General features: G+C 51.6%; 1 protein-coding gene across 1 annotated transcript; it reads left to right on the top strand.

Annotated features, from left to right (window-relative positions):
* The first annotated feature begins 524 nt into the window (after positions 1-524).
* MAP1LC3A (microtubule associated protein 1 light chain 3 alpha) lies at positions 525-17112 on the top strand. Its single transcript, XM_035548311.2, has 4 exons — positions 525-646; positions 10104-10159; positions 15286-15392; positions 15885-17112. The coding sequence occupies exons 1-4, from the start codon at positions 607-609 to the stop codon at positions 16045-16047; spliced, it is 366 nt and encodes a 121-aa protein (XP_035404204.1). The 5' UTR covers positions 525-606; the 3' UTR covers positions 16048-17112.
* The last annotated feature ends 3892 nt before the right edge of the window (positions 17113-21004 follow it).

The raw sequence follows: 21004 nt of genomic DNA, 5'->3' as shown, positions 1-21004 counted from the left end.
TGGAAATGAACGTCTTTACCTGTATCTTACTTACAGCAGTGAAACTGAAGGCTTTACATCTGTTCATCAAGATCCAATAACTTTTGTGTGAGCAGGACGTACCCATCATCTTAGCCCTGTAAGTAATTTGTTTCCTTTGTTGGGTAAACCCTGCAAGGAGGAAATACTTTGTTAGGTTTTAGTTAAATATGTTTGTCTAAATAGGTGACAGCGATCCGCATTAAAAAACTAAAAAAACCGTGCTTTTGTGTCTTTTTTTTTTTTTTTTCAAGGGAGGATGTGCTCCCTCCTTTACCCTTCGGCGTCCGCCCGTGTCTCCCACCGCAGACAATGAAGCGCTCCGGGCGGAGCACTGCTGGCGGTGCCGCGTGCGTTTGGGAGGTGCCTGGAGCGACGCTCCCCCGGCAAACGCTCCGTTTCCTTCCGCTTCCCGTTCGCTCGCGGCAGCGCCGCACGCGGCCGGCCCCGGCCCCGGCCTCGGCCCCGCCCCCGCAGGCGCAGAGGCCCCGCCCGGCCCCGCCCCGCGGTGACGTCACCGCCCCGCTCCGCCGCAGCCCCCGCCGCACGGAGCCGCCGCCGGCAGCCGCGCTCCGGCCCGGCCCCGCCATGCCCTCGGAGCGGCCCTTCAAGCAGCGCCGCGCCTTCGGTGAGCCCCGCCCGGGCCCTGAGCCGCGGGGACGGCTCCGCGGGGGGCGGCCGGGCGGCGGCCGGCCGCGGTGCCCGGTCACGGGTGGTGGGAGGCGGCCGCCTGGGGAGCGGGGCTGGGGCTGGGGCTGGGGCTGGGGCTGAGCTCAGGGGACCCGCGGCCACAGGGCCTCCGGGCTGGCCCCGGGGGGCGAGCAGGGCGGGGGGAGGCTGGCCTGGGGCTCCGGGACCTGGGGAGGGGAAGGGTGGGGAGGGGAAGACCCGCGCCGCACCGCGCCCCGCTGCCCCCCGGGGAGCCGCTTTTCGCCCCGGCCGGCCGGCGCGGGGGCAGCTCCTGCTGCGGGCCCCGCTGCGCCCCCTGGAGCTCCGAGCCCCGCAGGTTCCTCCCTCGCCTCCCGGGCGCTGTTGGCTCAAGCGCGCGGCGTAGTGCAGGGGCAGGCGACGGCTGCTGTGGAAGGCGCCGGGCCTGGTTGCCGAACCGCCGGCGAAACCGGGCGGAACGCCAGCTGCTGCTTCTCCTGACCTCTGCCAGCTGACGCTGGGGAACGCGCGTGTTTCTGGCGGTTACGTCCCGAGCAGGGAGGGATCGGCTGGGCGTTACCGCCAGGTGATGCCCGAACGAGGGCTACTGGTGCCAAACAGGAGCTTGGGTGTCAGGTGCTGGCCAGGCACTGGTTAGGGCATGTTTCCTACGCGAGGCTTTAAAACTGGAGCTTTTTCCTCCCACAGTGCTGAGCCAGCCCCTCGCTGCCCTCTTGGAAACTGTAACTGTTTGGCAATTTATTGCTGCAACCCTTCCAGCCTTGAACGCTTACCCAGCCTCCTCAGGCTGCAGCGACCCATCCAAGTAAACGTGCACCAACAAAAATCAGGTCTGGGTGCCCGGGGGATGCTTGCTTTGCTCACTGTTGTCTTATTCTCTACTCTCCTAAGCTATTTGTTAAAAGCAATAAAGTCCTAAATCAAACCCTTAGTAACTACCTATTGCCGAACTGGTGAGAATCAGCTTATTACAGTCAGGAGGAGTCTGGCTTCTGCCTTTCCACATTGCTCAGACTTTGCGCAAACCCGAAGGAAAACAAAATCCGAGGCTCAGGGCAGTTAAAAGAAAGCAGGATTAAAATAGCCCGGGAGGGAAAGAGGGGGGTGAGGGAGTTTGGTACTGGCAACCGCCTGTGCCGCTTGTTTCTGTGTACTTTCCTCTGCCCTTTTGCTCCCTCAGCTGACTGCTTTGCAGAGCTCGGCCAGGAGGAGGGGAAGGAGGAGGAGGCCTGGCAGCCCACGCAGTTGCTTTGGGTTAGGGCTGGAATTGCTCGGTTGGAGAAAGTAAATACAGCTTGTTTTCATCTTCAAATCATTACACAACAGGAGCAGGAAGTGATTGTTTACAATGCAGTTGGAAAGGGCTGATGGAAAATATTTCCAGGGACACTGTACCCTCAGAATGGCTTAATTTTTAAGGCTTCAAAACTTTAGAGAAGTGGAACAGTTCCAAAAAAACAGAAAAGGGAGAGTCAGGAATATAGCTGTTTACAAAAGCTGCCCAGGCTCTGGTTTGCTTGCTTTCACAGCAAGTGGCTTGCTTAGGTCTTGGTCTACCACCTCTTAGTGAAGATTCTGCTTTTCTCAGTGCCCATTTTCCCCTTGTAGTTTTGATGTCGAGATTTGTTTTTCCATTGAGTTTCTTCTGTTTGTTCATCTGCTTTGTCTTGCGTCTATTCTGAATAAATTTTCCGGATTCCTGCTCATCGTGGTTGAGGACTTGAAAAAGGAACTGGATGAGAAACACCAAAGGTTGGAGACGAGGCATGCTGAGTGCACAGAGGCTGGCTTCCCCTGTGATCCGAAGCACAGAGAGAGAGTGAGGTGCCGTGATCTGCTCCAGCCCGTGGCACATCTGCAGCAGGGCATCTTTGGTCTAGATGCATGGGGGTAAAATCTGGTGGTGACCCTCAGCTCCCCCACGCTAATCCTTTCTGGGGATGCTGAGGCTGCTGTGTTCTGCTTAGTCAGGCCCATTGCAGGAGTCTAAAACAGTTTCCAGAATAAAGCTGTGGTCTGTAGCAAAGGAACAGGGTGTCCTGGCTGCAGCCGCATGTGCCGCTGCCCGATGACACCATCGCACATCCTGTGAGGAGCGTGAGTCCTCCAGCGGGTTAGGTGGCAATGATGCCTCCCACTGCTCTCAGAGGGATTGTTTCGCAGCGGCTGCCCTGCTGTTGAGAGACTGCCAGTAAGCTTCAGGCCTTGTTTTCGCTGCGGTGTGTAACTGGTGTGAGTATGGATGTGGACCTTCCACCTCACTGGCCGGTCAGCCGAGCTCAGGTCTCGTAGCGAGCCAGCCTCATGCCCTGGCGTCCTGTTGAAATTGGGGCGCTTTGCAAGGAGACACGTACATGTGTGTCCTGGAGCCCCTGGCAAGGTGACAGACTGAGGTTTGACCTCAGCCTCTACACGCTGAATATTCCCATCCTGGATTCAGTTCCCTGGGAGACTTGCCTTCAGGTCTGGGAACGCACTTCTCTTTACAGAAAAGGCAGCCATAGATGAGAGTAGCGCGTAGAACCGAATTCCCTCTCTCCTTGGCTCCAGGGAAAAATAAAGCATTGCCTTCTCTGGGGACTCACCTAGTATAAGCTGGCCAAGCTTGTATCAGTTGAAAGACCACCAGTGGACAAACTGTCTCTGCCACGTGCCATCCTGTGCTTGTCATACCTGTTTTGTGTAATGGTCACTTGGAAAAACATCCTGGTCTTGCTCTGAGGTTGGTTGCAGGGTCAGCTTGTCCCCACGCGCTGTGCTTTGAGCGTTCACGCTCTCGCAGCTGTGCTTTTAACAGACGGGGCTCCTTGAAGTGAGGTTTGCTGTTTCACCTCGATGCCTGGTGGCCTCTACCTGCTTGTATTAATCACTGAGGATGTTCTGTGACGTGATTTGATGTGGGGTTGATTAACAGCATTGACAAAAATATTCGTACAAGAGGAGTTAACATGTTGAAAACAAATGCCAGTGAGATGTACAGACTGCAAATATTTATCTTATATATATATATATATTATATATATATATATATATATATAATGAAAGCTCCCAACTGGCAGCCAGGAATAATAAGGCCTGTGTGTCTCTTGGTCCTTACTTCATACTTTCTTCACTACAAAAACTGAAGATAACCCCTCGAACCAGAAGGGCAGAGGTTCCAGTGAGTTCTGGACCGGTGAATTCGCCTCTGCCACTGCTGAGCTGTGGCCACGGCCTGGTCATCGCCCTCGGCCTCAGCCTGCCTTCCGCTGCCAGTTGTGGGGGGACCGCTGCCACCAGAGCCCTGCAGGAGGTCTCCCGGGACATTCCCCTGCTTGTGCCACCACCTGCAGCCGACCTGCTGTGTGTACACACCACTAACTGTGGTTGGGGCCGTGTTTGATGCCTTTTGTCTTGAAGGCGGTTTGGGAATAGGCTTTGAGGGAAAACAAAGGAATATATCCGAGTCTCTCGTGCCTGGCAAAATCTCCCCAAATAGGCCCTGCAAATCTCTGCATGTTCAGGCATGCTTGTGTGCAAACAGCAATGACCCGGCCTCTGCTAACTCTCTCTGTACATGCACAGATGTGTTCTGCCTTGTGGTTGTCGGGAGCGCCAGTCCTTTGCTTGAGCAACTTGAAGCGTCCTGAGTGGTTCTGAGAAATGGGAGTACATTCCTGCTATCCTGGAGGCTCGGGAGTGCGGAGAACAAACAAAAGGCAGAGGGAAGCCCTTGCAGAGGACAGCCTTCTGGCTGCTCATAAGAAAGGAACTTGTTGTTCTTTTTCCAGGGCTAGTGAAACTGTGACTAAACACTGAGCGAAAAAGCCAGTTCTTTATCTGGAGCACTGATGTAAACACCGTGTGTACAATCCAAACATGGCACAGAAGGTATGACTTGTTTGTCCCCCATGCTCAGGGGAGAAGCCTTCAACATCTGCTTTCTCCTTCTCTGTTTCTCGTGCTTTTTACACAGTCCCTGTCCCTGGAAGCAGAGCTGTTGGCTCCTCAGTGCCATTTTGTAGCAAGGGTGCACTAAAGCTTGTTGAGAAACAACAGCCTTTACTTGGTTAACTTCATCTGACGGGAAGAGAAAACATCTGGTCTGATGTAACAAGACAGTGATTTCTTCTCCTGTCTGAGTACACTACATCCATCCTCTCTGTGGCATCCAGGCTGATGCTTCCAGCTGCCCCTGGGCTGTAAGTGAAGAGGGGAGGTCGAGGGCCCAAACCCCTGCAGTGCCGTTCAGTGTAGCAGGGCCCCTTCTCTTGGCCCGCACGTAGCTTCTCAAGGGTGGGCTCCACAAACCCACAGGAGCATCTTCCGCTGGTCCCCTGTGCCAGGCCTGCTACGAGGCTGTCAGTGTGTGTGGAGCAGAGCTGTATCTTCTTCATAACGCCCCCATCACATCACGACAATGTGACTCCAGACTTCTCTGGCTCTCCTCGTTTCGCTGTGTGTGCTGGAGCACACAGCACCTGCACCGCTGCGTTGGGGATGTCCCCGGGCAGGTGCAGAGCGGAGAAGCCCTGAATTGCCCCGTCTGAATGATGGAGGCCCGGCGCTCCCCTGGTGTGTTCCACGGCAGGGGGACACAGAGCTGTGTGACCAGGGATCAAGTCTCTTGGCGGGAGTTTAGATTTAGCAGCTGCTGCGTGGCTCTGCTTGGCGACGAGCTGAGCCCTTAACCACAGATGTGTCAGGTACAAATACTCCTCCCTGGAGGTAGGCTCAAAATCATGCTCACATTGTGAAACCACTAAGAAAATGGAGTGTGATTCCTGTTTAATCTATTTGTAAGCTCTACCTCTGATACCTTTCTGTGACAGTGGAGCATAACCCTCTACCTGCACCATGTCGCAGAGACGCACTTTGTATTGGACAGCAAGTTCAAAACAGCGGGTTTTGTCCGGAGTCCTCCCACCTGTCCAGAGGCCCCCAGCTTTGCAGACAAAAGAAGAAAGCTAGGAACAGTGATCACAATCGTTGCCAAGTTGCTGTAATGCTGCTGTCCCACATGGCCTAGGACAATGGCCCTTTCTCAGCAGCGAGGACTGCCTTCCCCGGGCAGGGCTGGCCTCACCAGCTTCATCCTCCTGTCCTGGATGTGGGAGTCTCCCCTTGTTCCTCCTGCAGTGCCATGGGCCTGAGACTGAGCTCTCCAGCACCAGGCAGGGACAGGGCAGGTTAGCTGTGGTGTGAGCCGTGCAGATAAACGGGTGTATTTCCTGGTAGGTAGAGGTGTCAGGCCTTAGGGCAGCATGTTACATAAATATTTATTGACGTTCATCTGGAATGACCTGCATAACTTGCCCGTGTCTTTGGCAGTTGCCAGCTCATCCCAGATGCATCCTTATTTCAGACTATCCAATTCCTCCCTCCTTGCAGAAGATCTCTAGGCGGGACGACCATGCTCTAGCAACACTCTGCCCTGGGACTGAGCACAGCAGCTTCTTGGGGAAACGTGCTGGTTTTCTGCATCTGCTTCGGATATGAGGCAGATCCAGCCCCACGCTGGCTGGCAGAGCACCTCGCAGGTGGCAGAGGCAGCCCCGGGGCTTCCTGAGTGCTCCTGCTCAGCTTGGGTGCTGTTGACCTTGCAGCATGTTGATAGCATGTGCAGGTGGTGTTTTCAAATGCAAGCCGCAGCGTTGCTGTTGGTCACAGGCAGCAGAGCTGGTCACCGAGTCCGTCTGCTTCCCCAGGGCAGTACCAGTGCCTGACCAGCGTTCGTCTGCTGTCCCCTGAAAAATGCTGCCCCTTATGCAACTGCACTGTTAGAGAATTTGCCATGTGTTCTCCTTATGTTCCACCATCTGTATATTTTGTCTGATTAAGCTCTTGCGCACCCAGGGCTGTCCTTTCATCCTGTGTCTGCATGGTGTTCGGCACAGCTGAGCCCCGTGTCCCGTAGCCGGAGTTCCTGGGCACTTCTGGCAAACAGGTTCATGCTCTGAAAGTTGTAAAATTTTCCACTGCTGTCCTTAACTGGCATAATGATCTCATCCTGTATTGCCATGGGAGATGTTGTATGTCCACATCTTTGGGAGAACAGCTTGGGAAGGACCTCAGTCAAGAAAACAGCAGAGATTCCTGTGCTTGGGACAACTTGCAAGCTTTGCTGTTTGTGCTTAACAGCTGAAACAGCAGTTGGAGGAGAGAGAGGCGATTTTCCTGGCATATGCACTGCTACAAAAATACTCTCGTCTTTCAATAGGCCCTAGCAGTGAACTTTTTTTTTCAGGAACAGCCAATAAAAAGCGTGTTTTTTATCTTACTGCCATTTTGAGCTTTTGCATCCTGGCAGTAGAAGCCTGGCTCCCCTCGTGGCTGATGAACGGTGCCTGCACCTGGGAGCAGAGGCAGTGCTTCTCCCTCCCTTTGGTGGGTGTCTGCAGGTTATTCGCCTTTGCTCAGCCCTTTTGAAATACTGGCCTTATTTCCTTTGTCGTCCCAGCTCCCCCCCCAGCTGGAGTCCCTGAGCTGCCAAAGTGCGGGGAGGTGTTTGGCTTGTCCTTGTGGCAGGGAGAGACCAGAGGAGAAATGAGGGTATGGGCTGGGTCCTGTAAACAACTCTCGTTCACCTATCAGCCAAGGCTTGACTGTAGCCAGATGCTGCAGCAAAGGGGAAAGTCTTAACCTCAGCTAGCACGACTGTAATTCAGGAGAAGAACAAGGCTTGTAAGATCAGACCTGCAGCATGTGAAGTGTGACTGCAGACACTGCTGGCAGAAGGGGAGGGAGGCTGCGAGGGAAGCTGCCCGCTGGCAGTGCCCTGCATGGCCTGGGGCTGGGCTGTCCCCTGTCAATGGCCGCTGCACGCTCCTGATCCGTGCTCCATCCTTTCTTACTGTTTTCTCTTTATTCCTGTGATTTACTTAATTGGACCACATGTGAGCTAAATTAAAGATAGTAGTATATAGCTATTCTTTGCTGCAGGATGTTGAGGATGCTTTCTTGAGGCAGAGGATCCACATCCACCTCTGTTGTGCACATAGAAATGACCCCGTTGTGCAGGGCTTGGTGCAGGATGGCTTCTCCCGATTCCCAGCCCTACTTGGGCAGGAGATAGTCGTGGAAGTAATTGGTGCACTAAGACTAAGAGGGGACTGCATGTGCTCCTTAGGAGATCTTTGCGTGTCCTGGAGACTTCTGCCTGCATCTTCAGGCACCTGGACAGCTTAGGTGGGGTTGCCCTGAACTGCTTTCCTGAAGGTAGACTCTGAAACGGACGGCCCCTGGAGCAAAGCAGCACATTCTGCCATTGCATTGTGATAACGCCAATCTGCTGGGTCCCGCAGGGTCCTCTGGGATGAGAGAGGCTGCAAAAGCTCCAACCCCTGTGAGCAGAAGGACCAGGTCCTGGGTGTGTGGCAGGTCTCGGAGGGTGTGAATAGGCAGCTGTAGCTCCGACTAGCGAGAACTTCAGAGCTGATGGCTCATGCCCTGAATTCCTGCTGGCTTTGAGGAAGCTCATCCACATGGCAACATCCCTGTAGTACGCAGAGAGGTGCAGGACAGCGTGGATACTGAAGCTGGAAAAACACAAAGCATTCTGCAGGCTATGTTAGTCCCCAGCAGATCTGAGTCAACAGCAGTCAGGTTGTCTAAGTATGTGTGCCAGTGTGCTGTCCGCTCCTGCTGCGGGCTTGCAGGCTTTGGGACGTGCTGTGGAGTGCAACGAGCAGTGGGAGCAGGGCTCTGCAGGGAGGCAGGCCTGTGCCACAGGCTGGCTGCTCCCTCTGGGTGCCCTGCACTCCCAATGGGGTGCCGTCGTACCAGCATCACCCGTGCTGATTTCTGTGTAACTCCTCAGTGACTGAGACCTCGGGAGAGTTGGCTCCTTCATGGGATAACTCTGGATGCCCTGGATCATCGGGTAGGGTGAAACGGAAGCATGAGGAAACACACCTCCAATCATGAAAGCCGAAACGAGTATGCGCAAATTTTTCATTCAGTCCAAATAATCTTGCTGCCTTGCTAGCCCATGAAGCCCTATAGAAGGAAGGTCTAGCTGTTCCTAGCAGAGGGATGTTTTCCTCTCAGGGGAGGCAAAAATAATGCTCAAAAACTTCTGTGATATAGTGATTTTGTAGCCTTGTGGCCTCTGAAGAGTTCCAGGCTGTTCCCAAAGGAGTATCTAGCCAAATCTATAAGCAACGAGGTTTTATTGAGTAGTTAGAGGAGAAATGCTCAAAACTTATGGGGAGAAAATACAATACAGTCACCTGCACTTGCTCTTACCTCAGCACTGGCAGGTCAGGAGGCACTTGGGCTGCCTGAGGCAGGCAGCCAGGCTTGGGGCAGGTGCTGTGGGCAGGGTGATCCAGGACAGGTCCTGTGGTACCAAGGTCTTCTACGAGATGTTTGCATGTCTGTGCAGCCCGTAGTTATCGGCCATCACCCCTGGCTCACACACTGCGATCCGTGACACTGATTCCCCAGTGCATTTCCGACAAAGTCTCTGCAGGTTCCGCGGTGCCTCCCAGGGCTGCAGTGTCCCAGGAGGAGGCTGAGGGCCGCCATGTCCCTGTGCAGGACGCACAGCCCGCTGGCACCCTGCTCGGCTTCCCCACCCTCCAGTTTTGAATTGGGGTGGAGAGTGGAGGCTCCTCTGGCAGAGCAGTGGGGGAGAGGGGAATTGAAATTCTCCTGTCAGCTCGAAAAGTATGCACGCTTTTACGTGCTGCCTGCTGTATGTGTCAGTGAGTGTGAACTCTGGAGGAAGATGTGTTAGAATGGCTGGGAGTAACTGCAGGAAAAAAATCTTACAGCGTGTGGGTCCTTCTCCTTGCTTAACTTTGTTTCCCTGTTTCCACAGCAGGTCTAGAAATACTTTCTCTCAGGCCAGGAGCTGTTGTAGCTGCAGATCTGTGATGGTGAAGGAGTCCTACTTGACAAGGCATATCTCTTTAGGACTGAGGCACTCTGCCAAGTAGTGCTTGCAAGTGCACAGCAGGCAGAAGGAAATGGCTAAAACCCAGTCCCAGATGGAGAATCATCTGGGGAAGCAGCCAGGAGACACGAGGAGCCTGAGCTTCCAGAGTTGAGACCCTAAAGCTGCTGCTGCTGCCTGGCACTGATGGTTATGAACTCTGTTTGCTCATGTGGATTTAGGAATACAGCTTTATAATCCTTACAGTCTTATTTCAGTCACTTTGTTTCCACGTGTTTTGGCCAGTTTTACCAGGCAGGGTGGCACTTCCTGTCTTTGGGGGGTGACTGGGGTGGTGAGAAGCCATAGAGGTCTGCTCACTGAAGCTGACAATCTCACTGCTGCAAAATACGAAGCACTGGCCCAGAGTACAGAATTTGCATTTCTTTTGCCATGTCCCTCCTGTCAGTTTGTAGCTTGTAGGGTGGTTGCTTCGTTTTGACTTGAATTACCACAGCCAGATGTTCCTAACTTCCTTGTTTTACTTTTCTCCTTCCAGCGGATCGTTGTAAAGAAGTACAGCAGATCCGAGAGCAGCATCCAAACAAAATCCCAGTAAGTGCTGATTCTTGCTCTTCTCGTAATCAACTGTTAAAGTAACTTCACCTGTGTTGCTGGGGCTTCCTATGCATTGGAATAAGCAAAAGGGTTTGAGCCTGCAGCTCTGTGAGATTGGGAGAAGATGGCCCAGATGGAGAGGGCTCACATCACACCCTTCCTGCTGGCAGGACTTGCAGCGAGCTGTGTTGCAGCTGCTGCCCTCTTCCTGCATCTCCAGTTTCTACTCCAGGCCTTTGGGTGAGTCCCCTTTTGCTTTGACAGAGGACCTGGAGGATTTGCAGAGTGCGTGGCTTGGCTTTGTGCCCAGGGAAAGACAAATCTCTCCTCCTCACATGAGAGTGCTTCCTGAGGGAGTGAGGAAGGGGCTGTGCCATGTGCAGGTGTGGGGGACTGCCTGGGAAGAGCACTTTTGGTGTGTTTGTCTCAGCCCACTAGAGACAAAGGAGTAGATAACCTGAACTCTGCCTGAAAGAAGGAGTTTCTGCTTGTGTTTGAAGGAAAATCACATCCTAGGATGATGCCTCGCTGTGCTTAAGATTTTCTGGCACATCTCATAAAGAGGTAGGCAGAAGCTGGGGGCTGTCTTGTGTTTCCCTACCCACCTTATGCCGGGGCCTAGCTTTCTGTCTCCGCATTTCCTGAAGCTGGCTACATTTCCATGGCAAGAAATGCTGACTGCAGGAACACACAGCTCCTACTGAGGAGGCTGTGGGTGTGTGTCGGGGGGTGCTGCTTCCACTTGGTTCTGCTGGGAAGGAACCTCCAGCTGAGGCTGGCAGGCAGCTGAGGGGTGACTGTGCCTCAGGTTCATGCCTCCTCGCTGGGAGCTCTAGCCACAGCCTGCAGCAGATGCTTTAGAAACCCATCTTCTGTCCCATTAGGATGGGCTGAGCTTATGTCTGCCCATTGCCCTCACCAGCTATCAGCTCCAGCACTCTCCTTCTGGAGCCCATTGAAGTTGGGCCTTTGAAGAGCAGCTGCAAGCTTCCAATCAACTCTGTTGAGTTGAAGGGTCTAAAATCAAAGAGGAACAATTCTGTTCAACCCAGCCTGCACTGGGGGTAGCAACAGGAGCAAGCCCAGAGCACTTTAATTCTCAGCTAAATGAGATCTGGTGACTCATGAGCAGTGGTGCTGCAGAGGGAAAGCCAAGGCTGTGTTTGTGCTGTGCAAAGAAATATCTGCCAGGTTACAGGGTTAAACAAACAAACACGTCTGCACACTCACAGAGGAACACAGAGATGCAGTGTCAGTTAGGGGACCCAAAATAATACCCTGTCTCAGGACAGCGGTGGGTGGAAACTTGAGTTATGTACTCAGAGGAAGGGACAGCCTTCCCTGGGCTCCTGCCAGGGCTGTGCCAGGGACCCTCAGCTCCAGTGTCCAAGGCCAACAGACATCGATATGAGTAAATGCCGGAGCGCCTTTGGGACTGAGGGGACACTGTACCTATTCCCACTGAGGGACTTCCACCCAGCTCAGCTGGACAGGGGGAGGCTGTTGATGATGGTAGCATTCACAGGAGTGTTGATCTGTGTGGCTGGCTGTGTATGGAGGTCCATATGTGTTACATACATGCATTGCTGTGTGTGCACATGCCTCCTGGGAATACATCCTTAGCCTTGCTGATGATTGGACCTGGGGACATGGAGCCACAGCAGCCTTGCCTATGTCAGGTTGTCACATCTGGTCCCATTCCCTAACATAATCCCTTCCATCTCTTCAGTCTGGGCCCCACAACAAGAGTTGAGTTTGTGAATGCTGCCCAGGCCCCTGCTGCAGTGGGACCGTGTCTCCCCAGGCTCTGCCCTAAGCCTTCCCACTTGTGCCGAGCTCGCTTTATGTCTGCAGAGGGTTCCCACCACGAGAGGGGGTGTCCCATGCTGAGGAACCCCTGGGCTGGGGCAGCAGCTTGGGAGAGGTAGTTCTGTATACAAGCCCAGTGGCTTCAGGGATGTAATATTAACATTTGATCGTGCATTTACCTCCAGAGCTACACAAGAACTTCTTATCCATTGGCCACCTGTTCCTTTAGCCGTTACCCAAATAGCAGCTCATGCTCTGGAAATAGAAACTCTTGGAGCTGTTCTACATGACAGACCCTGTGTCTGCTCAAGGCACGATGCAGCTGTTGCTTTAACAGCTGGGACATCCTCCTCAGCCCATTCTTGGATTAATTGAAAGGCTTTTCTTGGTGGGATGGAACTGTCCGGTAATTAGAGATAGCTACCTCTGTCTTTGTTAGACACAAGTGAGAAATGAGGCACAGCCCAGGTGTACAGGGCCCTCTACAGCTGAAGGTGTGTGTGCAAGCAGTTGCTGTGTAGCTGTCCCTTTGTGCACACTCCTGTTAAAATCCTGAGCTCCAGGCGTTGCCTCTGTATCTCCCAGTGGCCAGAGCTGCATCCCTGTCTGTGGCTGTTGCGAGAGTCCAGCCCCTTGAGACTGTTCATCTACCTGTAGCCAAAATACTCATTTGTGAAAGTGAAACTCATATTAAACAGAATAGGATAGCTTTGTTTGTACTTGCCTCCCCTCCTGCAGGGAGTAAGGGAAGTTAGGAGGTAGGTAAGTACATAAAATCACTCTTTCAGCAGGACCCTATATGGCAAAAGGGAGCAATACCTGTTTTTTCATGGTCTTTTGCTCTGGTAAAAGAGGAGACACATGGCCAGTGTGAGTACGTGGGTGGATTGAGGGACCCTTCATACATTGGTTGTCCGGTTTCTTTGGCTCCTGGGTTTCCCTTGTGTGATCTTTGGGGATGGGCTCTTCAGGCAGTGTTTAGGTGCAGAGCTCCCACCAAGGTGCCTTGTACCACTCCCATGTCTGGGCACTGCCTGGGGTGCAGGCTCTGTGCTAGGCGAGTGTCCTGTTACGCCAGAGGAGGAAGCTCTGCAAGTGGTGAGCAGGCTGTGGAAGGAGCTGAGCCACCTCTCAGTGCTGTCTGCTGGGGGGACCAAGCTTGGCTTGAGTGCAATGTCCTGCAGTCCCCTGCCTTCTGCTGGCTGCTGTGACTGGCAAGGCGCCTCTCTCCAGCACTGTTACCAGCTGGGCTTCAATCTGTTCCAGGCCAACACCCTTGGAGATTCCTCTCTCCAAGGGAGAAATGAGTCTCAGTAGCCAGTGGTAAATAAAGGCTGCAGTGCCCTCAGCTTTCTCTGTCTTGCAGGGTGGCAGCTCGGTGGTGGTGTCTGGGAACACCACCTTGTTCTCACTCCAGACTTTTCCCTTGCTGCTTCTGCTTGTGTTTAGCTTCACCTCTGCAATCCCTTCTGCCACAGCAGGGGCTGAGGGGCAGTGAAGGGCCACAGGCAAGTCCCAGTTGGCATCCGTGTCCTCGGCCCCACTGTTCCCCACAGCTCTGCACGGGGCATATGGCATTGCATGCACTGCATATGCGGGGCTGCTCCTGATGGAGGTGCAGCCACACAAATGGCGTGTTGTCCTGTGATTCCTTCCCGTCTTGTAGGTGTTGAGGACTCTCCTGGCTGTCTGGGAACAGCTCTCCTTCCCAGCAAGACGAGCGCTGGTGAGGGGACCCTTCTCCAGGACAGCCTCTGCTGCAGAGGGAGAGAGTAGGAGTGGGAATGGGGTGGGCAGGAGACCTTCTGCACTGGGAAGGGATCTGGGTGTTCTTCCACTGCACTTCTGACTGGGTCTGCAGGGACCCCAGAGATGCTTAGTGCTTTTATTTGTGGTCAGGCAGCAGGAGCTGCCTTGCCACTGCTGACAGAAGCCAGTGTGTCACCAAATGGTTAAGAGAAAGGCAAATCAAGCAGTGTTCCCAAAGGCAAATCCCAGTGTTCCCTGTTCCTTCTGGATCCATGGAGCCATATTCTGGGCAGCATGATCTCCTCATGCTGCTCCGTGCCCCTGCTGCCAAAGGCGTTTTTGGTCTCCCATCTATTTTTTTTGGAAAGGAGCTGGGAAAATGGTTCACGGGAATTACCTTATAGTGAAAAGTAATGTTCAGTAGTGAAAAATAATGTTCAGTCTCAACTTGGAGAAGACAATGAACTGATTAGTATACAAGTGTCCTTCTGTGGAGAAAATAGCTAGGGACTGGAGAGATGTGGGAGTCAGTGTCACGGTAATGGGAACGTATTGAGCTTTATAAGAAATATCATTAATTACTGTAAATACCTACCTCCTTCTTTCTTGGTATACAAATAGTACATTTCCAGGTTGGTTTAGAATAGCAATTGTAGCTGTCAGCAGACACTCCTTAACAGAAGAAATTCATTAATTATTGGTGGGAAAACTGAATAGAAATCCTTGCTTTGTCTTTTCAGAGCGTAGGTGTGGTAAGAACTTTGCCAAGCAAGATCTCTTGAAAGACAAGGAGGACAGGCTGGGCTGTTCCCTTGGTGGCACTGTGCTGAAGTGCCATGGAAGCTCCCTGCCACCGGAGAAGTGGCCATGGGTTCTGATGCATTTTGGAGTCAGTGTGGCTGACTGTTACCATGAGGAATGGAACTGGCAAAATCCAACCTCGCCTTTCTGAAGGAATGCCTTGGGTGACTTTGCAGTTATTTATAAAAACTTTGCTTGTTTGGGAATATGCACAGCTTTTCCTAAACAAGCAGAGTGATGCTGAGCTGCCGCAGCTCTGCTTCATAGCACAGAAGGGATGGAAAATGTCTCCTGCTATGCAGAGGTTGTCTGGTCAGGACTGATCAGGTTGAGCAAGCTCCTCTTTCTCTCCCCCCGTCCTCTCCGCCATGTGTACAGGGAGTTGGGCCCTTAGCTCAGTTTTTGGTAAGTCTGAAAGTGATGTTAAAATACACTTTGCTGCTATTACAGATCTCCTGCGTGTTAGGGGAGGCATCAGTCCACTAGCGCATACTGTTTCTCAGTCAGCCAGAGCAGTTGATGTTTTAGTTCACTTATCTTGGATGCTCTCCACCGTCTGGCTCTGGCAGACAGGCTCGGGCATGACTCTTTGCTGAAGAGCTGTCTGCAGCCAACCTGGTGGTCACTGCTTGTGTCCTTTTTTGTTTCTCTGCAGGGACAAACAAGGTGGGGCCTTACCTCAACATCTCCACTTGTATGACCTTGAGGCTATGGCTTGGGGCACTGTAAACTGAGGCTAACCCTGCTGTTGACTTTCTCCCCAGGTCATCATTGAACGCTATAAAGGGGAGAAACAGCTGCCAGTGCTGGACAAGACCAAGTTCCTTGTCCCAGACCATGTCAACATGAGTGAATTGGTCAAAATAATCCGGTGAGTAGGGTGGCCCTGACTGACATGCTGTGAACACAGAGAGGTGGGGCGAGGGTGAGGCAAAGGCAGCTGCTGAGGGTGAGGATGAAGGACAGAAAAACCACAGCAACATTTTGTTGTAGTATGGACCAGTTGTTTGTGTGAGGGATGCCCAGCACCTGATGAAGGACTATGACCTCTCCCTCGCAGGACACTTCATGAGCTGACAGGGGGTACTCCAGTTCCCTTCCCGTATCCTTCAGCTCAGATGGAAGAGTCCCCTCTGCTTTGCCCAAGGCAGCAGTGTTTGGGGAAAGGAGCTTTGCAGAGCCCCAACTCCTGAGGACTTAGAGCCCCTAGCAGCTCAGCGTGGCTCACCAGAAGCATGTCCTGAGCATATGGGAGGAGGTCCTGGTTGTGCTGGCCCAGTCCTATGTGAACGGCGTCGTGGGGGGAGGCAGAACTTGCTCTCACAGTGAGTTGACCCAGGTCCTCCTGCCCTTGCCCCTCCAGGCGCCGCTTGCAGCTGAATCCCACCCAGGCTTTCTTCCTGCTGGTGAACCAGCACAGCATGGTGAGCGTGTCCACCCCCATCTCAGAGATCTACGAGCAGGAGAAGGATGAGGATGGCTTCCTCTACATGGTCTATGCTTCCCAGGAGACCTTTGGCTACTGAGGCCTGCTGAGAGGCGGCATGTGGAGACGGATGAACTGTGGTGCGCAGGCCCCTGGCCTTGGGAAACCACACAACCAGGGGCTTGCAAGAGGGGACCTGTGCTGACTCCCTTCCTCTCCCTCCCTCCCCTTCCTTTCACCCTCTCACCAAAGAGGCTCGTGGCGTGTATTGGACTCACACAACCCTTCACCTCCGTGTAGATAGTTCCGTTCCCTCCATGCGCATGCACACGTGTGCATGTAGACCTACAGACACCCAGGCACACAAATTGGGCCTCAGCTTCCCATCCCATCCCCTTGGCGTAACCCCTGCTGCTCTCACTGTGTGTGTGTGTGCGTGTTTCTAGCCTACTGCCAGAATGGTTTGGCCAGTGGTGGAGAGAGGTGTCCTGGGACACTGAAGAGGACACTGTCACCTTCGCTTTCAGCACAGGGAGAGCTGCCTCCTTCTCCCAGACACTAATAAAGGGCAGGAAGTCTGCAAAAGCAGCAAACAAATGTTATCGTTGCTCCTGAGTTTTAATTGATTTTAATTATACCCGTATCAGATTCTTGGTGCTACTGAGTAGATGTAGGCGTCTCTATAGGACTGTGGATAATGTATATTCTTTAGGTGTTTGTTTTTTTTTTTTGAGGGATAGGTTGGAAGGGGGAGAGGGGGTAATTTTTCCTGTTTTCTGTAGGTAAATCAGGCTTTGTTGCACTTTAAGTCATAGTAGATGTCAGAGTGAAATTTACTTTTAATTTATACAGGTTTGCTATATATAGTGCTGCTCCTCTGTTGACAGTTGTACCTAGATTGTATTTGCTTTTTTTTTTTAATAGAACTTATTTCCCTTCTCTATGTCTCCCCATTGCATGCAATTTTTCAGTCTCAGTGTGGCAAAGAGTTTGTTCAAGGAATGTAATGATTTGTATTTGCTACCTTCCCATTCCTGTTTTTCATGTATTATACCAAAAAATGTATATGATAAAATTCCACCCAGTTTAACCTATACAAAGGTACATATATAAATATATATATATATATAAAATAAATATAAATCCAAGTTGTGTCTTGTAGGAATGTTCTGTTTCCATCTCATTTGTCTATGTTAATCTGTCCCTCCTATCAAGTAAGAGTGCATGCTCCCCACGTTTGCTACTGCGTTGTATGCCCAGTCCTTGGAGCTGGTTAGTCAGTCCAAGCTATGGCAAGAGTTGCTGGCTTGGGTTGGTGGACTAGGGCAAAGGTAGAAGCTTGGTCTGGAGGACAGGGCACTGGATAGTGATGCGGGAAACATCTTTAACCTGTTTGTGACAAAGTGTTAAGTAAGTGACTGAGTTTACTCATCTGGGGAAAAAATGGATATGGAGGGATTTGCATGGTCTCTGTGCTTTTAAAGGAAGCTGAGCAGTGCTGGAAACCTCCCTGAGTACTCAGTCAAAACCATTTTCCAGCCAAAGGCAGGAACTGAAGGGCATTTAGCATTTCAGTGTGTTTTCCTTCCTTTGCACTGCCTAGCAGAGAAGAGTTTCCCTGAGTTGCAGCTGACAGTTGTTTTGTTCATGTCTTTTGCCTAAAGGGAATTTTCTGTCCAGGGAAGGTCCCAGTGTAAGGGACAGACTCAGAAGAGCTCACACACGTGGGTAAATGCTGAAGACAGACTGTGGGAAGCCAGCTTGAAGCACTGCACCCAGCACAGTATAGATGAGAACAGTTGCCCACTGCTCCTGGCAGCTGGAGCAGCAATGGGAGCTTGCCCCTTGTTAACCGTCAAACTCAGGTCTTTAAACTCTGGTGCCAAAGCTGAAGCCCTCTCCCACCCATTTCCCTGTGGGATGCGCTCCTGCAGGTGAGGGGGGCTGTGCCTTGCTTCAGCATCCCCACAGCAGAGTAGTTTCAGGTGAGGTTTTTTCCCTCTGGGAACTGGTAAAGGAGTAGCAGACATGGTTAGACACAGTGGGCTGGAGCCCTTGGTGGGGTAGAGCAGTGGAGCTCAGCTGTCTCACCGTGTCCACCACGAACAGTCACCTGGAGATGTGCTGATTCCCTTCACAGCTGTGGCTCTCTGCTGCAAGTGACAGGGAAAGTATGATTTCAGAAGACAAAGCTATGGAAGAGATAAAACAGCACTGCCGGTGTCAGCAGGTCTTGAATGATTTTAGTGCACTTGACTGTATTAAAAGGGGAAGAAAGGTTACTGTTGGGGTGGCTCCCCTTTAGGATAGCCTGGAGCTGTTACTACTCTCTCTCCCTTTTGCCTCCCACATAATATTATTGCCTTCAAGGTTCAACCACTTCCAGGGTCTCTCCTCTTTTTCAGGCAGTTCTTAGCTGTTCTTCTTTCCCCCACACTGCCCTTAATTCCTTGTGACTCTGAAATAATGGTAAGTAACAATTTGAGATCATCCTCATAGCTCTGGGAGCACAGGACTGCCCTGTTCATTCACGCACTGACGTTATCCTATGCACTCCGCTGGGGTCAGTGCTGGCCTGGCTTCTAATAACTTCAGCTTCTCACAGGTCTCTGGAAATGCCACTGCCTTCCCCATGTCCCACAGGGCAACCTCCTCCTTATGTTGGACATGAAAGCAGATCCTTGCCTTGCCTTTCTGCAACCCTTTCACTAGTAAAATTCAGGAAAATCTGCATGTTTGATGCAAGCAACTGCTTGTGCATGAGGAACTGCATGGGCTTTACATAGTCTGATGCCTTTAGGCATTGCTTGAATAGTGAATAATGTTCCTCATGAGAGACTGGCTAAAGGGCTGACCAGAACAGGCCTAGCCAGCCAGCCTGACCCAGAGCTGAGTCAATGAACCAAGGCAGAGTTTGCAGCACAGAGCTCTGCAGGTGCTGGCTGACAGCAAATTAGCAAACCATCAGGGTAGGAGGAAGGAGAATTTTCTCTGGAGGCAGTGTGAGGCTGGGGTAAGGCACCCAGCAAAGATACAATGCTGGTTGGTTTGCTCATGATACAAAAGGGGGGTGAAAACCCAGAGATGATCATGACAGTTTTAGAGGACGCTTTCAGTCCCCTTTTATGTCATCTGCCTTATCACAGATGTGTGTCTTAATGTCTGTTCCATCTCTAGATTAACACGCTGGTGTGAGTCTTTGCACTAGACCATCGTTAGTACAACATTTTAAGATAAACCCCAGTGCTGCAATCTTCTGAATGTTACCTTTGACCCATGAGCAAACCCACCCATAGGATTGGTACAGATGATGTGGTGACTGCTAACAATGTAGACTGCAGCTGATGATTTGGTAGGCAACCCACTGCCTTTTTGTACAATCACAACCTATAATGCTGAGAGTTACAACCCAGGGAACCCCTGTTCTTGTTTAACAAATAATACCCTGAGTTGATGAGCTATGGCCATATCGAGTAATGGAAAAATACAATCCACATGAGCTTAAAAAATAGGAAAACTCAGACAGGAATTCATAAAGCTGTGAAAGTGGTGGCCGCCATATGGTTTAAAAAAAAAAAAAAGACAGGACACTGTGCAATAGGGATGCTTCTTTGCCAAAAGGTGTGAGAGTACAAGGCAAAGGAGTCACAGGAAACAATGCGTGCAAGTAGAGTTCTGGGTGTCTCAAGCTCCACTAAACCAGTAGCATTCTGCCCAACTAGAGTGAGTTACAGATGTGAGAGTAGAACAAAAGGCTAGAAAGTGGAAATCTGAGGTGTTAATGTAACATCCAGAGCATGAGTTTGAAAATGGGAAAACGTCTAGAAAACATAAAAGCTGGCATGAGTGGTACGGGGACATTTGGAGCGATTCCATCACCATGAGACTGAGCCATTCACCCAGAACCAAAGTTGTAAAAATGCTGACAGCAGCAGGTCTTATGTGCCCACTGACTCACAGGGGCAGAGAAGGAAGAAGAGCTGGAAGACAACAGCCTGAGAAACTCCTCTTTCTCCCCTAAGCACAGTGAAAATGGCTTGGCTGATTTTCTAAATGGTTTAAATAAGGACAATCTCCAGTTAGGAGAAATGGAGAAATGTGCATAACTTAAAACCTCATGAGGTTCTTTTAAATCACGTTACTTAGGAGAGCATGTTCACCATCCCCCTCCCCATCTGTATCTGCTGCTGTGACCTGTCCCACCCGCTCCAAGGATGCATGGACCAGCTCAGAAACAGCCAGCCCCAGCTGCACAACAGCAGCTCCTATTGCTAACGAAACCCCAGTGTTGCGAAGGAAGGATGAGGAGAAAGCCTGCAGAGAGCTAAGGGAGGCACTCCTTGGGTGCCCTACCAGCAATGGTAGCCTCACAAACGTGCACTCATAACACAGATGGTGTGTTGGCCTTGGCTAGCTGCCAGAAACCCACCCAGCCAACCTGTCACTCCCCCTCCTCAGAAACACTTGGAGAACACAAGGTGAAAAAATCGCAGGTCAAGATAAAGACAAGGAGATAAATGCCAGTTAACCTGACACACAACACAGCCTTAACCTGGGGAAAACCAACTTAAATTTATTGTCAATTAAAACAGATTTGGATGATGACAAAGCAATTAAAACACTTTCCCCCATGTCTTTTACCGGGGTACAAGTTCAGTCATAGAATCACAGCATGGTTCAGTCACAGAGAATTTACATGCATTCAGTCATAGAGAATTTACATCCTGAGTGCTGATTTCTCAGAATATGTTCAGTCATAGAATCACAGCATGGTTTGGGTTGGAAGGGACCCCAAATCCCATCTAGTTCCAACCCCTTGCCATAGGGATGCCACCTGCTAGATCAGGTTGCCCAGGGCCTTATCCAACCTGGCCTTGAACACCTCCAGGGATGGGGCATCCACATCTTCTCTGGGCAGCCTGAGCCAGGGCCTCACCACCCTCTGAGTGAAGAATTTCCTCCTAACCTCTAGTCTAAATCTCCCCTCTTTTAGTTTAAAACCATTCCCCCTTGTCCTATCATTATTTACACGAGTAGAGAGTCCTCCATCTTTTTAT

The sequence above is a fragment of the Cygnus atratus genome, chromosome 16 (assembly GCF_013377495.2).
Source record: "Cygnus atratus isolate AKBS03 ecotype Queensland, Australia chromosome 16, CAtr_DNAZoo_HiC_assembly, whole genome shotgun sequence".
In the NCBI taxonomy this organism is placed as follows: Eukaryota; Metazoa; Chordata; class Aves; order Anseriformes; family Anatidae; genus Cygnus; species Cygnus atratus.
Note: the sequence above shows the minus strand (reverse complement) of the source record. Positions and strands in the feature narration are given on the sequence as shown.